The 23649-nt window shown below is 38.7% G+C and overlaps 1 protein-coding gene across 1 annotated transcript in view; it reads left to right on the plus strand.

Moving 5' to 3' along the window:
* Window positions 1-2697: 2697 nt before the first annotated feature.
* Window positions 2698-23649, plus strand: part of PPP1CB (protein phosphatase 1 catalytic subunit beta) — a 29470-nt gene continuing 8518 nt past the window's right edge. Inside the window, exons 1-4 of the mRNA XM_005532708.3 lie at window positions 2698-2966; window positions 15754-15885; window positions 19170-19400; window positions 19751-19855. Of these exons, the coding sequence (XP_005532765.1) occupies window positions 2915-2966; window positions 15754-15885; window positions 19170-19400; window positions 19751-19855 (520 nt within the window). The 5' untranslated portion in view covers window positions 2698-2914. The remainder of the gene's footprint in view (window positions 2967-15753; window positions 15886-19169; window positions 19401-19750; window positions 19856-23649) is intronic.

The following is a 23649-nucleotide window of genomic DNA, read 5'->3' on the forward strand; positions in this document are numbered from 1 at the left end:
TAAATGACACTGAGACCAAGTAGAAGAAAGCTAGTAGCAAAGCTATCTTAAGTGGACATGAGAGGAATTTCAAAACAACTGATAAAGAATTTAGAAAGGTGAACATTTTTAACGAGATTTTGACAAGGCATCAGTCCGCTTCCCCCTTGTACTTGACTCACCAGTTAGCTGTCTTTGGGCTGTATCTGTGCATGGTATAACACCAAAAGTTACTGAACACCTACCCTTGATCAAAGAAAATACTTTCATTAAGTATTTCTGTGTGTATTGCAGAAGACAATGAGCCTCATTCTCTGATGTTTTAATTCTGTTTAGTGCACTTGGATTATGCCAAAGGGACATGCTAAGTTTTAACTCACTGAGGGAGAAACCCACATATTTGTCTCCCTGATCAAGCTACAAATAAAGGGGGGGTGCAAACTTCACAGGGTTATGCAGCACAGTGGGATACACGGGGACTTTCCACACAACTGACAATCCAGGTACGGTTGTGACACTGCCTGGTCTTCACGGCCTCTCACGCACTGGCTAGCTCAGGACTCTCTGGCCGTTGGCAACGCCAAGAGTGGGGAACCGTGCAAGTGCGATTTGCCTCAGCACGGAACCTCCAGAGCTCCAAGCAGTTAGGCTCTGTTAATCCCAGTGGTCGTAGGTCGTGGCGAAAGGAGAGAGAGGACTCAGTCTCTTCCAACTTCCCAGGAACGAGTTTTATTGTAAGGGCAAGGGAGCGATGACAAAGGGAAAGGCTCGGACTGCAAGGAAGAGCTCTGAGCCGAGACCTTGAGCACCTCTGTGGTCGGGTTTTAAAGGCAAGGGGGGGGGGGGGGGGGTAGTGAAAGTATTAACCAATGGGAATACATCAGAGGAGTGGTCATAGGAGGGGATTACAATGTTCAGAACCAATGGTAAAGACACGGGGGAGGGACGGCAGCAAGACAATCAATGGGGCTTCGAGGAAGGGATAAAGGGCAGGGAAAGAGCTAGAATAAAGGGTTGGGTTTACATAGACAGACAGGGATTGAGGGCAGGATAAGGGTGATGGATGGGGAATTCTCTGGAAATAAGGGATGGGTTTACAATGATGGATAACTGGGAACAGACCACTCTGAATAACGGGGGAGCAACTGGGGCAAACTAATTCGAATTTAACAAAGGTAGACAAACCGGCGGCAACACAGTTGGGCAGTAGCTTTCACCCAGCCATGTTCCCAATAAAACAAGACACTGGCACAGAATCTACAAGGAAAAAAATTAGCTATTTTTTACAGCTTGTTCTTTTTCATAGCATCTCTGCTTATATTAAATTATTTTTTTGTTATGATATGCTGCTGAATTGTTTCTGAAACATGCTGACATGCCTAGTAAAAGTTGTTAGGGGGTTGTTTTACTCAGTGTACCTGGAAGTTTATCATCCTATGGAGTTTGGGAAGATTAATTATATTTTTATGCCACAGTGAAAGATAATTTCATATCCCCATTTAATTATCAACACAGAATGTTCTGCATTGACAACATATTATTATGTCTGAACCTGATATTGTGATGGCTTAAAATAGCCTCCAGGGTAGTTCAGTCGTGTGAGACGAAAGTGGAACAATTCCTGAAAGCTCAAGAGGGACTGCAGATCTATTAGTTTTGGCAGCAATAAAGTAGTTGGGATAAGGATAAACTTTTTAAAAGGGGAATAATTATTTTTTGTAGCTTAACAAAAAATGAAAGAAAAACATTTTAGGATTTTTTTAAATTTAGATTTCCAATACTAGCAGAATTTGAAAAACAACAAAGGATAGCTGTATGTGCTATCATGAGCAGATAAGCTGAAATTTTATTTCCATATATCCTGCCCACCTGTGCAGGCATTTCAAGAGTGTTTTTTCACCTGATTGTCTGGACACCTAGTATCATCTGATACCTAATCATGGCCCCACCTTTCCTAATTGCTTTTGTTTTGCTCATACTCATTTTCTTCTAACTAAGAGATAAAAAAATGGGTTTTGACATTATATAAGGATTTTGCTGGCTCATAGGGACTGATGGAAAAATTCAAGTTCAAGCTCACAGAGCTAAGTTTCTACATCAGTATCTATATTTAGGCATATAAAGGAGAGATCTGTTTTTTCTAGAACATCTGCACTTTGTTACTTTGTCAACACACATGTATATTTATCTGCTCTCCCAGTTCACAGTGGGTTTTCACCGCCTACATTTTAAAGCACTTCTCTGTCCATCCAAGGCAAGCATCTGCTGACAGAAGTATGTAAACATATCCTTAGAGAGCTCATCTCAAAAAGAAGAGTTCCAGAAATCACCAAAAAAGTACTCTTAGCAGGTCCAGCCTTAGTGAAACACGAACCATAGTTTTCTCTGACAACTGCGTTAGAGGAGCACTGTAACGAGCACAACTCGTTATTCCAGTTATGAGAGGGTTTTTTTCTTTGAATTATTTTTAACTAACTGCGAGATCGCACAGGTACGGCGCCAGCAGGCGGAGGGGTGACCTTCGGGTGACACGCAGGCTACTGGCGCTCGTTTTCCTTCCATTTGTCCATGCCCGCCGCCGCCGCCCGAGGCCGCCGGGACCCGGCGGGGCACAGCTGCGCCCGCTCCGCGCCTGCGCCACCGAAGCCGCCGCGCCTGCGCGCTGCCGAGACTCGGAGAGGCTGCGGCGGGCGAGGCGGCACATGCGCCCTGGCGGGTCCTGAGGAGGGGAGGAGGCGCGGGGAGGAGCGGTGGCCACGTTCTCCCATTTAGCTGCGAGGGAGCGGGAGAAGCCGGGCGGTCGCCGGGGACCGCCGGAGGGGGGTGGGGGGAGCTACTGTTGCTGCAGCCGCCGCTCCCTGCCCCTCCTCCTCCTCCGTGGAGTGCCCTCCACCCCGCCCTTTCCCCGCCCGGGACCGAGTCTGGTGGCTACAAAATGGCGGACGGGGAGCTGAACGTGGACAGCCTCATCACCCGGCTGCTGGAAGGTGAGCGGGGCGCCGCGGAGAGCCGCAGGGCACCGCCGCCGCTCCCCGCGACAAGAGCTGGGGCTGCCGGCGCGGTACGGGGAAGGCAGGGGCATCGCCTTCCCTGCGCCGCCGGGCCCGGGGTGGCGACCGGGCGCGGGCTCGGCGCGTCCCGCCGGTGCCCCGAGCCCTGGCCCTGCAGCCCCGCGGAGGGAGGAGGGGCTGGTGTGCGCGCGGGATGCCCGCCCTGTCTGGCTGCCTTCCTATTTAATATGGTTTAAAAAAACCCAAAAGCCTCCTTTTCCGTATTCCCTTCTTCACCTCGCTACAGCTGACTGGCTGAGGGGCGAGCTGGGGTCTCGCTAGCTGAGGTCTTGAGCGGCCTTCTCTCCCCCCGCCTCTCCGGTGGGGTTGTGGCCGCAGTTCTCCGTGTGGGAAATTATGTCTGCGAGCTGCGTTAGGTATGGGGTTGTGTGTACGTGAGTATTGGAAGCAGAGGGATTTAGTGCGCTGACATTCTTCAGCCTGCCTACGGGGCAGTCTCCAGAAGTGGCTCTCATGAGTGGCTGGTAAAGGTTGTGAAGGGTTTCTTGTGTATTACATAGTGATTCTGCCCTTTAAAGTAACGAAGAAGAGCACTTATTGCCTGCTTTTGGAGAAGCTGAGGAATTACTGCTAGCATTTTCATTTATGTCGTGAATGTTTAGTCTTCTTGGGCCTCTTCTTCCATTAATATTTTATTCCACATCCACCTGGTATGCTGGAGATGAGATGAGTGTATTTGCATGGGTATGTGCTGTTCATTTATTTGGTTGCTGTACTCCTTAGGTAGCTGAATCACATTGCAGAAGGCTTATGGGAAAGAATTTATGGGGCATGTGTAGTTTGGGAAGTGAAATAAGTTTTGTAAGGCTAAGTTTTGTACAGCCGAGTTACTGCAAAGCAGGGAGTTTAGGGCTTTAAGGACTTCTTAGTAGCTGCTATCTCATCTTGTTCTATGTGAAAATTAAAAGCGGCAAAATCAATATTTAAAAATACATCAAATCTTTGAACAGTTGTGCTTATGTTTGTGATTTAAGGTATGCAGTGTAGTATGTTATGAAGAAACAAGTATCAGTTGAAGTTTCTCTTAGATCAGTAATGCAGATAAAACTCCCTTTTCTGGATGTTGAAAAACAGATTAATAGGTAGGTTTTTTAAGACAAACTAGATAATAACCTAGTAAATGTTGACGTTTTAGGGCAGATTTTTTTTTGAGTGGGACATTAAGATACATACATATTTATAGTTCTGGGGGTTTTGAGACACTTTAAGTGTTAAGTTTGAAAGATAATTATTCCACAGTAGCGTAGTAATTTAAATACAGATTACTTTAAGAGGAGGGGATTCTGCAGTGTTTTGGCATGCAACCTGTTGGATTGTTCTGTTCCCTCTTAAGTATTACTCTGCTTATTTTTTTTTTTCCTGAAGGCTTTTAAAATATGTATTCCATACAGTTTACATAAATACTTGTGTTACAACTTTGTAGCTTTTTGGATTATGGTTCTTATCTTGTGTTTCAGCAGCCTAATCTGTGCTTTTTTGTCTTCCATAGTACTTTCACCTTTAGGGATATATGTATGTACAACTTCTGAACCAAGCCTTTCTTGTCATTTTTCTTTTCTGTTTCTAAGTCAGTTTTTAACTCTGAGCAGAGATTACAAAGGTTTTTAAGGGGAGTGGGGTGCTTTCTTTCTGCTTGTCATCTGCTAACGTTAAAGGAATATCTTGTACAACATCTTGTTTCTGAAACATAATAGGTAATTCTTACTGATTTTGTTTGAAAAAAATGGCAGCAATTAAAGGAATGCATTGCTTTCTTTTTAATGTCTTTTATTTGTTGCACTGCTAGCATACAGCATTCTAAGCTGTGGTTCAAACAGCAGTGTTCCACAATGAAGCTTTTTTTTTTTTTTAGTTTTTTTTTTATTTTATTTTTTTGGTACAATTGTCAGCTCACATTCTGAAGCTCATGCTATTGCTTAGCTGACCTGTTCTGGTAAAGTGAGTATGAATCCCTTCCCATGCTGGTTGCGCAGAAAAATTTCTATTAACTGGTATCTCCAGTTATCTTGTTCAAAGTTGTTTGGCTCCATTACTTACACTTTGACTTAGAAAGATAAGGAGACTTAGTTTTTGTGGTGTAAGTGTAAGCACAGTGAAATAATAAAAAGACATAGTGTTGTCATGCATTATATATTTAGTCTTTTTGGTTGCTTTAAGTGAAATGTATGGCTTTAAGTTTGTGTAACAGTCTACAGTTGTCTCTCAGTGGCTGGTACATGTAATTTTTCAAGGGTAGGAAATAAATATCAAAAACCACAGCAATGGGAAACTTCAGTGCTGCCACAGGGTAGCTGGGTGGTGACACCTGTTTCTAGTCTGTGATATTAACTGTCAGGAGTTCTTACTCCAACTTTAATTAGGTTGCTCTGTTTTTATCCTTGTTGCTTCTGGGTTATATGACACATTAACTTGCCTTTTGATTGGAATTACCTACTTAAATTGACTACTTTCTGTGTGTTTAATTGTGATTTTGATTTCTTTTTGAGGTATCAGTATGAAGTGGTCTATAGCAGGGCTGCTTGGGAGAATTCAAGAACATCTTCCCAGTCCTCAAGGAGTGTGCCCACATGCTTAGCTTGAATGTATACTTTCTTTCTTTGGAGGTCTTTTGAGTGCTGAACGCTAGATCTATTAACTCTTGAGTTAAATTTAGAGGTAGTTTTCATAGACTCACCTCAACCAAGCTGTAATGGATGTTAATAGTCTTCTAGGACATTAGCTTTTAATTTCTGTGTTCTTCTGCATATAGCAAGTTCTTATCCTCTGCTCATTGCTTAAGTGGTGAATTTAGGAGTGGTAAGATCCCATTTTGAATTGATTTTCTCTTGCAACATCTCTAGTACTTAGCCACTAGTTAGTGATACCTTAAAAATAACTACTGTTTAGAAATGGTAGGAAGGTAAAAACCCAAGTGTACACATAAAGTCTGAACAGCAATGCTTTCTTCTAGTTCATCTCTGTCTACCAGGTACTGGCTGCCAGATTTAAATTTTCATTCCGTTTGCTTTACTAGAAGAATGAGGGAGATGCTGGTGCTCTGACATGTGTGCCTCAGTATCTTGGAGACACATTGAGTTTTACTGTCTGTCATAAGTGAATCTTCAAAGATTTGCAGGTCATTTAAATACAGAATTCCATAGCTTTGCTGAAAGACTTTGAGTGATACGTGACCATTGAAAGAGTGTTTCTTTCTTGTGCTGGTATGAAGAATTGCAGGTCAGGCCTAGCTGTGTTACAGTACATGACGATGATGGTCTTATTTTTGCTTCAGTGTGTGTACTTATTTCATGTTTTTATTTTTTCATTCCTACCATCCCAGCTATGCCATCTGGTGGATAGATTTTTTTTCCCAGTCTGTTCTAGCTGTGGACAGCACAGGAATACGGCCACATGAGCACATCAGATGTGGAATACAGAATCATAACATGGTTTGGCTTGGAAGGAGCTTGTAACAGTCACCTGGTATGACCCCTCTCCAGTGAGAGGGACAGCTTCAGCTAGATCAGATTGTTCAGAGCTCTGTCCAGTGTGATCTTGAATGTTTCCAGGAATGGAGCATCTACCACCTCTCTGGGCAACCTGTTAAGTGTTCCATTACTGTCACTGTAAAAGAATTTCATCCATATCTTTACTCTTAACCCTTTTCTTATTTTTTTAGTACAGGGCTGTTCCTTTTGTCCGATTGAAGCAAGCCCTATCAAACAGTCTGTTTCCATCTTTCTTATAAGCTCTCTTTAAGTATTGGAAGGCTGTGATTCAAGTGTTTCCTTGAATCCTACACTCCAATCTGAATGAAGCTTTTTCTCAATGTAGTTTCTTTTTTCTCTTGGGCTTTGCAGCTGAAATTGCTATTTGTGTTTTCCTTCTCTAGGACTACCACGTATGCCTATCTGAGAAATGCCCTGAAATTTGCAACAATGCTGAGCTAAGTGGGTGCACCAGGTCTACATTTAAGCCAGATTCTAAGCTAATTTAAATTTAGTGATATATGGAAAAGGTTGCCTCTATATCAAAGCAGAGATACTGGAAGAGGTGTAACCTTGACTTGTAAAGAGTGCTGTGAATGGTGTTGAGTAAGATTTCTATATTTCTGTCAGGGTGTTGGGCTTTCTGTTTCTGTGCTGTCTCTTAAAATTTCTGGATATAAGGCAGCCCAGCTGGAATTGATCTCTGCACTTTTAAATTTATAGGTGTCTGTCTTAGTAAACAGTAGGGAGTTTACCGTATGGGAGAGAGGATGTGCTTAGGGAAACCCAGGCATAGTAACCTTAGGTACATGGTGGCTTTCTGTAAAGGGGCTTCATTTATATTGCTGTACAAGTAAATACAGGGATTTGTAGGCAAGACACCTTGCTTGTTTAAATCTAATTGCCCTAGTTAAAATTAACAATTTGAATTAATCTGACTGAACTTAATGTGGATCTTTTCTAAACAAATTTATTTTTGGTGAGACTGAGGGCTACTAGTTCTGGTAGTACCAATGCACCAAGGAAGCTGAAAAATACTTATCCAAGATTGGATTGTTGAACTACCAGTAGATGTAGGAAATGGCTATTGCTTCAATGTTCAGCTAAAAGGGATATTTTTATGATTGCCTTAATAAAGCTGATTGCATGGTGTTCCTACTGTGTCATGTGATGTCTTCTAAGAAAGCTGCAGTCTTTCATGATTTCAGAGGTCTTACAGGTTGTGATAAACATAGAAATTTGAATATTACTCAACTTTTTAAATGAAAGTAGGATTGGAAATTCTTGTGAAATAATTGAGATTTTTCCTAATTAGTTTTAAATGGTATAGAGCGTACTGGTCAAATGTGCTATGATCAGTAACATTTCTTATTTTGTTACTGTTTTAACTAATTAATATATCTGCCTGATGGTGTGGTATCATGATATGATAGTAGTTCATGCAGTTCCAAACTGCAGGCATCTGTAACTGATGCTGAAAAAGAGAGGCAGTTGTAGAGAAATAAAGTAGACCTCAATGATCTGTTGCAAAACAATATAAACAAACCATGGAGATAGATCCTGAATAAACAAAAGTTATTACCAGTTTGGTGTAAAATTACAAGATAATTTCCTACTAGAAAAATAAACAAAAGTAACTTTAAAATTAGTTGCTTGCAAATCTTTGGTTTTTTTTTTTTAAATAGTCTTTAAAAAGAGGAAGAAAATAGGCCATTTTGGTATGTTTCTATGAGGGTTGGTATTGTATTAACCAGACAGAAGGGACAGACAAATGAAGTTAGTTTCTGGGTTTGTACAGCAGTGCAGATGTCAGCCACTTCATCTTTAGCTTTTTAAGTTCATGACGAATGGAATGGTTGGCTTGAAAAACTGTGCTGAAGGCCAAGAGCCCAGCATCAGTCAGTGTGCTGGGGTTCTTCCTTCTGTCTGGTTGTTTGGCTGCTTGAAGGCTCCATGATTCAGTAACTGTTTCCTTTAGATACTCTGCAGCGCAGGTTTTACTTGAGTCATTCAATGTCTTGCTCACTGTACAGCCAAATCATAGTATAAAAGAAGAGAAACACTTTTTATTTAAGATAACTGCAACTATAAAGTACTAAAATTTCTCTTAAATGCTCATTACTTACTACCAAAGGTAGGTATGCAGCTTTTTTAAAAAAGAAAGAAACCTCACTGCTAAGCCGTAGACTGGTGAAGGCAGCATGCTGTATTTGGCTGTAACTCACTGAGGTCAGATGTGCTACTAAGTGAAGGTGGGGTGTATAGGGGAATCCACTCTTAACTGGGCCTCTAAAGGTAGTGGGTGTCTGGTTTATAATCTGAACACAGAACTGAACCTTTTCTTGTGTCATTTGTCTTAGTATACTGACTAGGAGATCTTAGTTTCACAGTACCATCTTTTCTGGGTTTTGGGCAGGTATTTTGTGTATATATACATATATATATATTTTTTTTTTTTAATACCAAGCTTGATACAAAGCTTTTTCTGTATATATCCCACATAACTGTATTGGTTAAGTGCCACAGACAATGGTGTGCAGAAGTTACACCCAGCTTTTTTGTATCATAACTTCAGTAACTTTTCTCCTTAGTACTTCTCAGAAGTTACTTCATAACTTAACAATTCACCTTTGCCTTCCTTGAATTTTGGGAATTTTATTAGCACAGCTTTATGGGAAAAGAAAGTCATCCTTTGAGAAAGAAACTGAAATTCTTTGTTTCATGAAATTTTTATACTAGGTTCACTTTCCAACTAGACTAGTGTCGCTCTATTAGGAACGGTGAGGAGAATGACACAGACTCTCTAGGAGTCAATCAGGAGAATTTCTCTCGGTTTATTGCTTCAGATCTTTTTTATAGACCAATACGTGAAAAGTACAAAAAAGAAACTCTTACTGGCTAGTAAACTAACACATCACCATCATTGGTCAGTGGGGTACACCACCCCTCAACCTTCTCTTGCCAGAAAACAAGGAACATATAAACAGCACCTGCAAGGCTGTTTTCTGTCTCTGAGGATTGTTTTAAATCCTCCTCATAATTTCCCAGGCCACTTTCTCAGGCAAGACTGAGAAAGCTATGTGGCCTGCTATTCCACAGGCACTATGCTGCCTGCTTCAGAGTTAGCATCCATAGACTAGGACTATTGCTGTATAATACAGCACTGTGAGAGGCTTCTACCTTTGGTTTTGCTGGTTGGTTCAGTTTTTGATTCAAGCATACTTAAGCAAACAGTAAATACATAACATGTGATCTTGTCCTTCAGCATTGACTTCAACCATTCACGGAACCATGTATAATACTGAGTTACTGAGACATCAATTAGTTTATGGAACTTCTGTGTAAGAAAGCAGGTGGTCCATGAAAAGCTGAAGGAATGGGTAAAGGTTGCCTGTTTTCATGGGCTTACTGGAGTGTCCTCTGAAGCAATTTTACATAGTTGTTTCTAATAAAGCCTCTTCTCCACGAGTATTAATTTTGCTGGATAGTATGTATTTAAAGAATGTAAAATTCAAGTTTTGGTAGAACAACACCACTTCATTGTCAGGGGTTTTTTTCCACTTAAAGGCTTGGGCAGTCTTTTACACTGCAGTGACTTTGTCCTTGATAAACCTGCTAAAATGAGTTCACAAGCAATCACTGTTCTTCATCAAAATACTTTATATCAAGGCCATCTAGTGAAGGCAGTTTTAGAAAGACTTTAAGGGTACTTTGATATAAAAGCACAGTTTTTCAGAGAAAAAGCTCCCTGGAAGACCAGTTATTCTATTTTTAGTGAAAAATTTGCGTGATGTACCCTAGGAAAGGTACAGGGGTTTGCTGGGTACACTGCAGAAGAGTATGTTCAGCGATATATTCTTGCTGAATTGAGCAAAGCTCTAACGGGTTCATTTATATTATTGTTGTCCACCAGTGTAACTTGTGAAAGAGACCTATTTTAAGCTTAGCTCTGTCACAGCAGTTCTGAAAATTTAAAACTTGTGTTGCTGGCTTAACTCTCTGTTTTGCTGCAAGGTAGGGAGTGGCTGCTTCTGGGTGGTGGCTGAACAAGTTAAATAAAAGAAAATATTTTGAGGGAGTAGAAATTCTGCTTTTAAAATAGAGAGTGACTTTTATAATCCAGTATAGGATTCTTGACTTAAACTCATGAAAGCATGTAATTTGGATTTAAAAAATACTGAGAGCAGATCACTTCAGAACGTATTTCCAAAAATGTGAGGACTGCTTGTTTTTTTTCCCAAGTCATAGGTAATGCCACCGTTAGCTTTCAAATCTGTTCTGCTCCTACTATTGACAGGCTGTTCAACATTTGCTAAGTACTCCAAAGTACTTTTAAGCACAAAAAAACTGAGTTAAATGTTGGAGTTGTTCATCCCCAATGATTAAACATCCCATAGAATGTTGAGGGGAATGTAAGCTCAAGGGAATTGCTTGTTTGCAATTTGTAAAATTGCACGTTTTGTAATCTTGTGTTGTAGTTTGGGAGTGTTTTTTAGATCTACTCTGGCAAAATTGATTTCTAAAGCCTTAATTTCAGACATAAGCTTGTTCGGAACTACTGTGGAAAGAAGCAGAACCAGCTCCTTATTCTTTACTAGCCTTGTATCAAGTTCACAAAGGATGTATTCTTCAGCTTGGGGAACTATTTAGATTACATTTTTGATTTGTTGTATCTTTGTTCTAGGAAGAAAATACCAGTTCACTAATGCAGTTTACTGTGTGTCTATATAAATGCCTGTCTGCAAAAAAAAGCAGAGGGAATGGAAAGGAGCATGCTTATTAGCAATAGTGCTGACCCAATTTTTCATGGTACTAGGGAGAAGTCTCTGGGTTTTGATTTTATGATAAAACTGTGAGTGTTATGTCCAGTAAATGGGACAATGTGATCTCGGAAACCAGCACCGGGTAAATGCTTAGGGTCACTGTGCATACCACAGCTTACTTAGTAATTGAAGAAACTATTAGTGATGGTACAAAATGAGCAGCTTAGTTGCTTAGAGAGAGGCACACCAGAAGCAGTGTGACAGAACAGGTTAAATACATTTTTTCAATTTCATGAAAGGCTATGGAAAAAAGCGATGCAATGGAACTTGGAACAGCCAATTATTGATCCACTTTCCTTTTCCTTCCCAGTACTGTCTTACATAATCTACTACTCTCTGGCTTGACTTTGGAAAGATTTAAAAAAAAAAATACTATTTTTTGCTGCAGTTTTTCTTGCCTGCCACTGGGCAGCTCATGTCTTGGATTGCTAATTACTGTTACTGAACTTCTTAAGGTTGCTTAATTATTGTGTAGATGCAAAGATTATTCTAATATGAATTAGAGTAGCTTTTGGATGACTGTAGGATCTGTTGTGCTAAAATAAGTCTTCGTGTTCAATGTATGTATTTACTTTTATTTCTTTTTATCCTGTGCTATGTCACTCTGCTTGAAGCTCAACTGGAGGCAGTTCTTGTTCTGTCAAAGCACTATGCATGTGAGTTTGTGTATTACAACAGGAAGTGCTGTCCCTATTGAAAGGCTAATTTATGTAAATCAAAGCTTGTTTACAGCATCTGCATTTTAAATTAAAGGGAATTAATTTACCTTTAATGTTGATATGGTATTTCTGTCCTAAGTAACTGAGAGCTGTTAAAAATGATGGTTTTCCCAATGTTGTTAAAGGCTGTCAGCTACAGATTTTGCTATGTTTGAAATTATGGCTTGAGTGGTTAGCTATAATAATTTGTAAATTAGTCTGAAAAACATCTCTTACACTCTCAATCTGATTCTTAGAACCTCCCCTTCAATCTGTTCTTGGGGATTTGACTTTTGAAAAACTTAATGCAGTATTGTTTACAATCCATACAAAGCTCAGCTGATTGAGGGAACTTGAACAAAATTCTAGTAATGTAAGCTGCTGAAATAGGTGCTTAGTCTTACTTTTGTACTTGTACCACAGCTGTGGGACATCTGTTCTGGATGACTACTTGGCAGTGTCTTTGTGAATCCAGTGAATTGCTAAGCCTGTCAGGGTCACAGGAGCCTCTCATTTCTCAATACGTCGTACCCTTGTTACTGATCAGGGAACTCTGTGAGAAAACTGTTTTTATCTTAACTAGAATTGATGATTATCCCTTATGGAAACCAGGTTTTGTATTTTTTCAAATGTAACTGAACCTACGTGTTTACTCTGGAGCTGCAGTCTGTTTGGGTGGAGGGTGCTTTGCAAAGGTGTGATGGCTCAGATCTGCACCCCTCCCAAAGGATGGAAGTGACTGATCATTAGGTGCACGCTGTCTCCTCTTCTGAGAGTGATAGACCTGTCAGAGTTGTAGAAGTGTCTATCAGCCTGGAAAATCTGAAGTGAGGCAATGAGTTGCTTAGTTGATTTGTCTGTTGAGGGCTTGCGGCATTTAGGGGTCTACTACTGTTAGAAGTAAAGAACTACCTTCAAGGCACTGACTGGCAGTTAATTATGAAGTCGGGAGCTGCGTGTTCTCTGTGTCTTCCTTCTCATGAAAAAATCCAGAGCCACTCAATGCATCAATCTTATAAAGCAAATGTTCCAGGTTTAAACCTCCGTCTGTGTTTCAAAGGGAGCTAAAGGTTGGTGTTCTTAGAAAAACTGATTGGATCCAAGTTGTTTTAAGTATTATGGGTGCCCTACTTGAACCATTATCTTGGTTTTGGTCTCAGTGCTTGGTCTGGTGCTGCTTCTGGTAACATGAATGTTGTATATAGTGGGCTTTCCTGGGTTTGAGTTCCAAAACTAGGTTGGATATAATAAGTGTGCAGTTCCACTTCTTTGTTTTGGTCTATATGAAATGGCATCATTCTGGTATTGCAAAACATCATGAAAGTTAAATACAGAAGAGAAGTATCATTGCTTATGGTTAAAATAATGCACTATCTGTAGTGGGAAGACATGACTGGAAAGCTTATTGTGCTGCATGGTGCTTTGGTGTGACTTTGTTGCAAGCTATGGGTCTAAAATAGAGCAGTCGTTTAATTAAAATTACAGACATTTTACTATGAAGACTCTGCTTGTGTATAATGGCAGTTTATTGTGCCTCTCAAGAAGGCGTTCCAGGTCTCTGAAGGGGGATCTTTATAAGCTATTGGAACACAAGGATTTGAAATTAAGATTATTGGAACATGTTGGTACCTTGCAAATTGGATAGTCAAATCCTGTGCAAAGCTGTCAAGCCTGAGTTTTTGTTTGGTTGGGGTTTTTGTTGGTTTTTTGTTGTTGTTATTTGGTTGGGTTTTTTGCTAATAATGGGGCTGAAAATGTATCTGTAAGAACATCGCTCATTTGTTTGAGGTGTGATGAAATGGAAGCCTGTAGGCATATATTGTTTGAAAGTCACAATGATTGTTTCTGATGTTTGCCTTTCTATTCTTCTGATATGTAAGTGAACATCTTAAGTCATGAAGAATAATAACATGAGTGTTGCCAAAATACTGTTTGCTTTTTCAAACAAATTAGCTTAAGTAGCAAGAGGAGTGTGACTTTGTAAATATCACCTGGTAGTGATTCAGAGCATCACTGAAAGAAGTCCTGTATGACACAGCCTTCTTCTTGTGAGGTTCTAATGAGCTAAGTATTTCCAGTGTATCCTCAGCTTCAGATAGTCTATTCCTCTTGCTCTTTTGGCACTCAAACTAGCTGTTGCAGGATCTAATTTCATATCTCTTCCCTGCTTTTGAAAACTGCTCGTCAGTTCTGCCTTTTCACATGTTCCTGTGACTGCTTCGTAACCTCCACTTACCAAGTCTCTGGTGTTTATTAAAAAGAAGTACTTATAGGACAGTGTTGGCATGGTCATATGTACAATTACACTGGGACAAGTATGCAGTGATAATCAGAGCAGTGCGTTTTGACTTTAACACTTTAGATTGTAGTACTAGGCTTTCCTAGTACTATAGTCCAAAGACCTACTGATTTCCTTCACATCCTTTCTTCCCCGTTGCACAGTGGAGATAATTCTAGATGTAATTATATTGACCTCCTCTATATAGTCAGTTTTCTAGGAACTAAGCAGAAATAAAAGGAAAAGGGAGGTTATCTTAATTAAAAAAAAAAAAATATTTTTACAAGCTTACTCTTTTTTTTTTGAGATGGAAAGCACGTGACATAGGAATTTGCTACATATGAAGAACTAGTTTTTGCTCTTCTGGTCACAAATTTATTAGACTAGCTGAAGTTGCAGCTAAAATTTTTATGGAGTAATGTCTTACTATGCATGAAAGCACTTGGATTTGAGCTGCAGAAGTTTCATGTTACCTTCCCTTGTAGGTACAACCATGGTTTAATGTTGAATGTTGCTTTCATCTAAAGCAGATGGCAGGACAGGATGTTTGTGTGCTGTAGACACTGATAGATTCTGACTTATTAATTTGAACTCTAAAGTTTGGTCTATGCTGAGATGCAAGACTAAACTGGATCGACCAAAGTGCATTTGTTCTATTTTGCTGCCTCATTAAAGACACACTAAAGCCTCTGACAGAGGAATCATACAGATACTTGTAGAAAGAAGCAGCTGCAGGTAAACTTGGCAGAGGATATTGGTTGGAGTGCAGTGGCATGCAAATGCTTTTGATTTTATGCTAAATATAGGTCTGAGTACCTGACTTCCAGGTTTTGTGAATTCAGTTTCATTCTAATTAGAATGTTCTTGGCTGCAAAGGTTTCAGTAACTTAAGAGCCATTATATATCAAAGTTTTGTCAAACTTTAGTAGTTTTAGTGTGATGTTCCTAATGTGGCAGTTTCAGTTTATCTAAACATAATCATGTCTATGATTTTTTTTCATTGCATTTAACTAGTGCTGTTGAACTCAATTGTCCTAAAGAAGTTTACCTTGTGGTAATGTGGAAATGTTTTCAGGTTTTGTGTCCTCGAGATTTTTCTTGGCTCTTATGAATACTGTAGCATAAAGGAATTGTTAAATTAAACGTTTATTAAAATTGCCATTTATTCAGATATGGACGAAAACACAGGTTGAATTGTTCTCTTCTGAGAGTTGATTCAACACGAATGCATACAGATCTTTAAGCATAGATTACCACAGTATCAGAGATTAATTTTACAGTTCATTGGACAGCAGAATTCTAAGGTATTTGGTACATATGTAGAATGTGATGCTGTCTTTTTGTCAAATAAAGATTTTTTAATATAGATCATCTGCATTTAGCTATTGCTGTATATCTCTGAGGTTGTAACCTTACCTGTTAAATATCCCATTTCAGTACGAGGATGTCGTCCTGGGAAGATTGTTCAGATGACCGAAGCAGAAGTTCGGGGCTTGTGCATAAAATCACGGGAAATATTTCTTAGCCAGCCTATTCTTCTGGAACTAGAGGCACCTCTGAAAATTTGTGGTATGTAAATTTGATATATGGGTGTTTTAATCTAGTTCTATGCTGGGGGATTAGAAGAATACCAAGTCAGGCAAATGAGCTTGAGTTGGGATTAGAGGGAAGTTTTCAAAATCTTGAATGTAATTTTCAGATTTGATTGGATTAAGTGATGAAAAAGCACTTGGTACATTACTGATGCTCCTCACACTCTTTTGGAGCAAGTTTCTTTGGCAATAAGGGTTGCTTGTGCCCTCATCTAGTGCAAATTTTGCAGCCTGTTCTTGCTTGCACAGAGCTAGTGTTCTTCTGATCGCTATTTCAGAAAGCAGTGCTTTTAAAAGACCCACATGTTGCAGTTGCTCACTTCAAAGCATAAACAAAACAAACACCTTGTGAAATGAAACACTTGAAAAATTGAACATCTTTCAGTTGAGAAAGTAAAATTAAATGCAGATTTAAGTTAGGCTTAGCTGCCATGTAACAAATTCCTTGAGCTTTGCAGCATGTTTTAACAGACATCAGTATTACTGTGAAACACAAATAAAACGTGTGTTTTTACCTCACTAAGCCTTTATAAAATGCTAGACTTTAGATAAAGTGTACTGTAACTACGAACTTGTAAAAAAAAATGCTTAAAAAGTATTGTAAATACCAGATTGTAATCATCCTTCAACTTGCTTATTAACAGGCAATGTCTTTGAAAGCATAAAATTCCTTGAAATAGATTAATATGTAATAATATTAAAGGGGAAATAATCTCTGTATTCATTACTGCTTAGATTGTAAAACATGGATTAGCTTCTTCCTGGCAGATGCAATGTCTGCAGTGTTTCTTACATTAAGAGAGGATATTAACAATTAAAAAAAACCCAAACCCCAAAATAAAACAGGCATACCCACAAACAAACCACTAATGGCAAACTCATTTAAAAATTACTAATTGCTTGGTAGGGTAGGGAGGAAAAACCAGCCCAACTTGCCTAATGACATAAAGTTGAAGGTAAAATGCAACTTCATCATGTTGTGTTTTCTTTAGACTTTTCACTGTAGTGTAGTCTTATTGTATTCCTAGATGAAGGAAACATGGAAACTCAGGTAGTTCGTACATAAGTCAAGGTCTGCAAAGAATAATTGGCCTACTTCAAAGCTAGTTCCTCCTCTGCTTACATCAAGGCAGTTCAAAGGACTGTTAGGTGTGCAGTAATAGGTGTAGCTAATGCACCGTTAAATAAAGCATTTGTTATCTTAAATCACTGTGTTACTCCAAACACAGTGAAAGTCCCAGGAAGTGTCAGGAGTATCTAAATTTAATATTAGAGCAATTGTCAAAGCTTCATTTAGATAAAAGTAAAATAAAGATGATTGCTTTCACCAAAAGCAAAATATGCAGCTGGTACTACTTTGAACTAGTACTTTTGTGTGTTCATGCAATGCCTGAGGAACCGTAATAGGATTGTCTTGTCTTAAAATCAAATAAGTTCAAAATAAGTTCTACATCTTGAATGACTGTTTTTTAATGTAAGATGAAAGATGCTCTTATGTAAATGTCCATTTTAAAATAGATGTGGTTTTTAATGTAAATCTTTATATCTGGTAGACTTCAACTTGTGCTCACATGAAGCTGTATTTTAAAATGCTAAGTGCCCTGAATGGAATGGTGAATGTCTTAGTCCCTTTTTAAAATTGTTTCTATAAAATGTTTTTACCCATTAAGTGCATTTGTCCCTGTGGTGCACATGTGTAGCTGAAAGCAGTTATGGACAACACAATATTATTTTCTGTAGTGTGTTTACTTGGTAGTTAATTCTATTGATGCTGGAGTCTGGGGTTTTGATAACATAATTCTGGAGTACTAGACTCAGCGCAGAAATGATTTATTGAGGAGTCTTCTGCTTTCTTCAGGTTGTGATGTGGAGGCTTCCAAATATCAATTAGAAAACAAGTCATTCTAGTTGCAACATGTGTGAAAGGTTTTAGCCAGTGGAGCTTCAGATTGTGACTGAAATTGGGTAGTAGACTCTGATCACGTTATTAGAAGAAAATTAGAAAGGGGTTCTTCTCCCCAAGTGGGAAATAGTTGTGGGAGAATGCTGCCTCAAGGAGGAAGTATTGCAGTTTATATGGAAATTTTAAAGGAATAAAATATAGAATGTATTGTTCTTACCACTGTATATTTTAAGAGTTGAACCAGAGAGCGTACAGGTTTGGGAAATTTTTTCTTTTTTAAGATGAACAATGTTGTGTGAGTTGTTCCTTTTTCTCTTTTCAGGCCATAGTAGCTCATGCTCTACTGGAGAATAACTGCTGAGCAAAGTCAGGATTTTGTCACTGAGCAAGCAGCAACAGTGAAAATACATTTTTGTAATGTAGTGCTTAGTGTACAGGACCAGGAGGTACTGAATCTAAATAGCATACAGCTTGTATTGAAGGGTTTTGGCTTATCTGTTTTGCATCCAGTCACTCTGGTAATGAGTTTTCCAGTCAGCTGGAATACATTGCATGTATGCTGCAAATTACTGTAGAATAGCTTTGGCATCTTCAATCATGTGGACAGCTTAGGGACAGTTTAGCTTTGGCTTTGCTGATGTGATACACTGTTGTGATGTAAATGCCGCACAGATCTGTTCTGTGGAAAGCCTAGATAGTTTTAAAGTTGGCAGTGTGAAGAGTGACATGAAAGGTATTTTATCTAAGAACAAGCTGCAGGGTTGAGTATCTTTTAAGGGATGCTAGTCTTTGAGTCTCTGTTTTGCTTGTTACATGTGTCCAAGGAGGAGTTAGTCTAAATGCTGGAGGATGGGATTCTTAATACAGCAATATTATGGGAATTGATCTTTGAAGTAAGCGTACTTTGCCAGTACAAAGTGCAGTTCAGTTTCTCTCCAGTCTGTTTGAATTCTTTACTGATCTGTTTTTGCAGTAAATAATGTGACTTTTTCGTGATACATTTGCTTCCTGGTCATATACCTGTTCAATTAGAGGTTCTTTCTGACCTTGTTTTAATTTAAATTAATTAAAGCTTGGTTAGAAAGCTTATGCTTTTTTGTGAAGGCTTTAATAGTTTTTGGGTTTCAGATTGGCTTCATACCTGACATAGCAGTTCTGCAGATATGTGTTATTTATATCCTGTGAGTACTTCGGCTTTAATGGTTCTTACCTTTGTGATGCATATTGCCAATTTTTAAAGGTAATATTAATGCTTTTTCTAGTATCACTGAATAAAAACTAATTAGCTGGCTTAAGTTCTTGATTTGTGTAAATCTTTGTTGTTGCTAATCTCAGTAATTTTTTATTTTTTCATTCAGGTGATATCCATGGTCAATATACAGACTTGCTTCGATTATTTGAATATGGAGGATTCCCACCAGAAGCTAATTATCTTTTCCTTGGAGATTATGTAGACAGGGGCAAACAGTCTCTGGAAACAATTTGCTTATTACTGGCATATAAAATCAAGTACCCAGAAAACTTCTTTCTCCTAAGAGGAAATCATGAGTGTGCTAGTATCAATCGAATCTATGGATTTTATGATGAATGTAAGCAAAATCTATTACTTCTGAAAGACTACGACAGACTAATACTGTGTTTTGGAAGCGCTTGTCATAGTGACTCTTGTATTGCAAGGGTTTCAATATTCTGTGAACCTGCTTTGAAACTTTCTAAAAATACTTTCCAAGCCAAGGTTAAAGTCGCTCTGGAGCATTACTGTTTTTTCTTCTGCTGTCCTTGAAATGCTATTGTAAGAGTTTGAGAGTTAAGTATGCTAACAGAAGTAAAACCTTATGAAGACAGTTTGGTAACATTTTTGCTTAAGTGCTGATAAGCATTACAGGTTGGTTTTAAAAAACTAGCTTTCTCTTCCTAATGTTACATACTGTTTTTGTAGGCAAGCGGAGATTTAACATTAAGCTGTGGAAGACCTTCACAGACTGTTTTAACTGTCTGCCCATTGCAGCCATTGTGGATGAGAAGATCTTCTGTTGTCATGGAGGTAAGCTGATGGCTGCTTTTGGAGCATGTATCTAAACCGGTTTTGGGTTAATGCTATACCAAACGGAGTGTGGCTGTGTATATCTGATATTTACCTGGAGATATTTAACCTTGTGTTGTCTGGAAAGGTCATACTTTTCTGTGCGCTTGTCAGTAGACATCATTCTTACCTAATATACGTGGCCCTCTTGTGCCTGAGGGGGAAGTGCATCTCTGAGAATTCCCATCAGTGTATCCCTCTCTGAAGGTTACTTAATGCTAGAATTATTTGCCTACTATGCCACATGACTTGTTGCTGTTACTATAGATCCATGCATTGGCATCTCTAGTAGTGAAGAAAGGCTTTCACAAGTATATGGCTCTATACTCTTGGCCTCTAGCTGTTTCACTGCACTTTGGTGGGAGGGATGTCTTAGGTCACTCAGTCAAGCCTGCAGCTTGAAGCAAGGCATTTGTTAACACCATTCTGTGGGTACCTATCCCAGTGCTGCCCTGTTGGTGTACTGAAAAAAGTGTTTGGTATTGATCTGACTGAGGTCTGTGACTTGTCTGAATATTGGAACTTACTTGGGCTCTCTTTGTAGAACAAGCCTCACCATGATTTTACAGGCAGTAATGCTTAACAGGTTTTCAGAAGCTTGCAGTGTCAAACAGTTGACAAGAATTTACATTACTTGTAGCAAGAGACATCCTGCCTTTTGCAGCTGTATTTGCAACTGCCTTCATTAATAACCAACTAAAATGTCTTTCACTGGGTGATCCAGAAATGGTTTGGTAGATGTCACACCTCTGTTGCCAGTGAGATGGAAATTGGTGGAAATGAAAACGCTGCAGAAACATCTAATTTGAACACCTCCATTTGGAATTAGAAACTGTGTCTGGCCCAGACTTCCTGAGCAGACTCTTCCAGACTTCATGAGGTTATACTGATGGCTGCCATCCTGTCTTAATTAATAAATATTATATCCATTCAAGAGCTATGCCTATATGGAATGTGCTTTAAAAATGGTCTGGAGTATTCTTGCATCTTGTATTGAAAGATTCTGCCTTCAGTGCCTTTTAGAATAAGCTGTCAGGGTCTTACACATAACATGCTCAGAGATATTAAGTCCCTGTAAAAACATAGTTAATGCAGTAATACACTTGGGTCTGCCAGTCTCTGGGTAACACTGACATGTCAAAAGACCTGTTTGCTTACCTCTCATCTTTTAATCTTGCTCTCAAGCTCTGTGGTGGTGTTCTCTTCTTTTTAAGAACTGGTATCTGTCTTACAAGCTAGATCTCACAGTTTTAAGAATGTGAGATATAAAGTCACTTCTGCACCTAAGTAGCCAAATATCAGTGGCTAAAAACCCATGTAATAAACTTGTCTCCAAAACAGCTCATGAAAGAATTGCTGTTTTACTATCAACATACGTTTTTGAATTTTTTTTTTTTTATTTTTTTTTTTAAACAGAAAAGGAATAGTAACAAAATACTGCAGTGTTTCAGGGAAACATTTAAGATCAGGTGGAAGATAATCAAAGCAGATTAGCAGGTAGAGCAGAATGCTCTGACCAAACTATTAGCTTTGTGTGGATGCATTTGAGACCTGAACTATGAAATATAAGTCTAAAGACCTATTTTTCAAGAAAAATAAATTTCAAGTTTCATTGTTAAGGGGGGGGATGGCATGTGTGAATTAAATGTTTTTCTACTTTATTAAAACAAGACCTTATTTTATGCATAGTATGCTTTAAGGATCTTCTTATGAAAAGCAGTATTGACTTTGTTACTCATTCCTAATTACCCATTAAATTCTATGGGCTTATTCTGTAACTGAAATTACTGCTGCTCTGAACTGATCTGCAGCTGTGAAACAAAGTGAAAAGATTACTGTTGTGCTGTGTGCTCCTAATAAATGGAAGTGGACATTCAGCACAGAAATAAATTTTGCCCTTTTTCCACTTTTCTCCAGTCCTATCCAAACTGCATTTGAGATGCAATGAAGTAATGGACTTTCAACGCCTTTTCATGATGTTACTCTAATAAATACTGAGGCAGCAACACGAAACATTCAACTCTGCTGGAGGTTGAAGCTAGCATGTAGATATAAGGTAGGTGCCTTTTTTACTATATTGCGCATTTTTGCATAGTTTATTTTAAAGAGATTGTCCTCTGGGATATAATAAAACTTTGCAAAACCGCATAACATAGTAAAACAAAAGGCACCTAACTTCAACCCCAGTAGGCCATCTAGAATAGCTTAATATCTTGAGTCATCTCTTTTACCTAAACTTTTCTGGGCATCTGTTTTGAGTAATCCATCTTACAATATAACTCAAACTTCTCTTGCTATCCCTGTCTCTAAATGTCCATATGCTACTGAAAGGATCTTTCATATTGTATCTTTTACATCACCTCCCTCTCTTCCCACGTTCCTCATACATGTCATAATTCATCCTTTTTTTTTTTAAGACTGTCCTCTCAACTAGCTACTGACTTTGCTCTTTATCTCACTTCATTAAAGCTTATTCCATAACCATTCCTGACCTCTCCCTTTCTCTCTGCATTGTATTCTGTGCAGCATTGGTCCTCTTATCTGTGACACCACTGTCTAGCTCTATAGAGAATTTATATAATTAGTTTCAAGTTTCTATAAATGGAATTCCATACTGTAGTGTCATATTTGATGGAATACATTGGTCTTACCACACTGGATTTAAGCTCTGAGATGGGATTTGTGTTTATACAGTAAAATACTGCATTTATGTAATATTTTCAGGCTCTGCAATTCTGTTTTTCTTGTGACATTGATGACAATGAGCTGGATGATGATGTTTAATTCTACTTGATTTACATAATGTTTAAAGATTACACTATAAAAATTAGTACCTATCACAATTACTTTACCAATTCCACCCAGTCAGAGAGTAGACTCATCAAATTTGATGAGTCTGCCAGAAGTAATGACAATTCTTTGTTTCCCTTAGGGGAAAGGTGGTCTTACGCTTCAAAAAATAGTATACTGAAAGATATTTTTTCTGTGTTTAGCTGTTGTGACAACTTACTTGTGTAGTTAGTACATTGTAGATTTAAGCAATCACTTCAGTGGCGGCAGCTTTACAGTGAGCTTTAGCATTCTTATATCCTTCATTTAAAACTGATCATGTAGGATTTTTCCCTGTAAGTATGAATTTGAGACATTATCCTCAAGACATTTCTTTTTGTGCAAGGTGAGTTACAAAAATGTTTGGGAAAAGAAATTGTTACAAAGAAGTCTGCAAAACTTCTACAGGCAATTCTGTAAGGTTTTGCTATTTTACAGTAATGTAAAATAGCGTGAAAATGGACAGCCACAGGGTTGAGACATGGTTTGTAGTTACATTTCCCTTTAAAGAATTGTGTAGTGCTTTGAGTTGGAAGGAACCTTAAAACTCAACTAGTTCCAATGACCCTGCTGTGGGCAAGGAACCTTCCACTAGGCCAGGATGCTCAGTCCTGTCCAGCCTGGCCTTGAACACTTCCAGGGATTAAAGATAAATTTTGTGTGCAACCTAAAATGCTGAAAGCTGTAACTTCATAGGAAGTCACCAACTGGTTGTGCTTACTTCACTGAGATGAAATTGCCCATTACAATCTCTGGATGTGGTACTGAGTGCTAATGTAATGGGTGTGCAAATAGATGAGATCTGGGGAAGTGGTAGATATGTCAAAGTTAAAAAGCTGATATCTAATTGAATTTGTATTATTGTTGCTATATTGTTGTTTATATATTTGATTTATACCCCCTTTAAGAAGTGTACTGTCAGATTT

This window comes from Pseudopodoces humilis, chromosome 3, assembly GCF_049639895.1.
Source record: "Pseudopodoces humilis isolate 2021_Gansu_Grassland_sample_001 chromosome 3, ASM4963989v1, whole genome shotgun sequence".
In the NCBI taxonomy this organism is placed as follows: Eukaryota; Metazoa; Chordata; class Aves; order Passeriformes; family Paridae; genus Pseudopodoces; species Pseudopodoces humilis.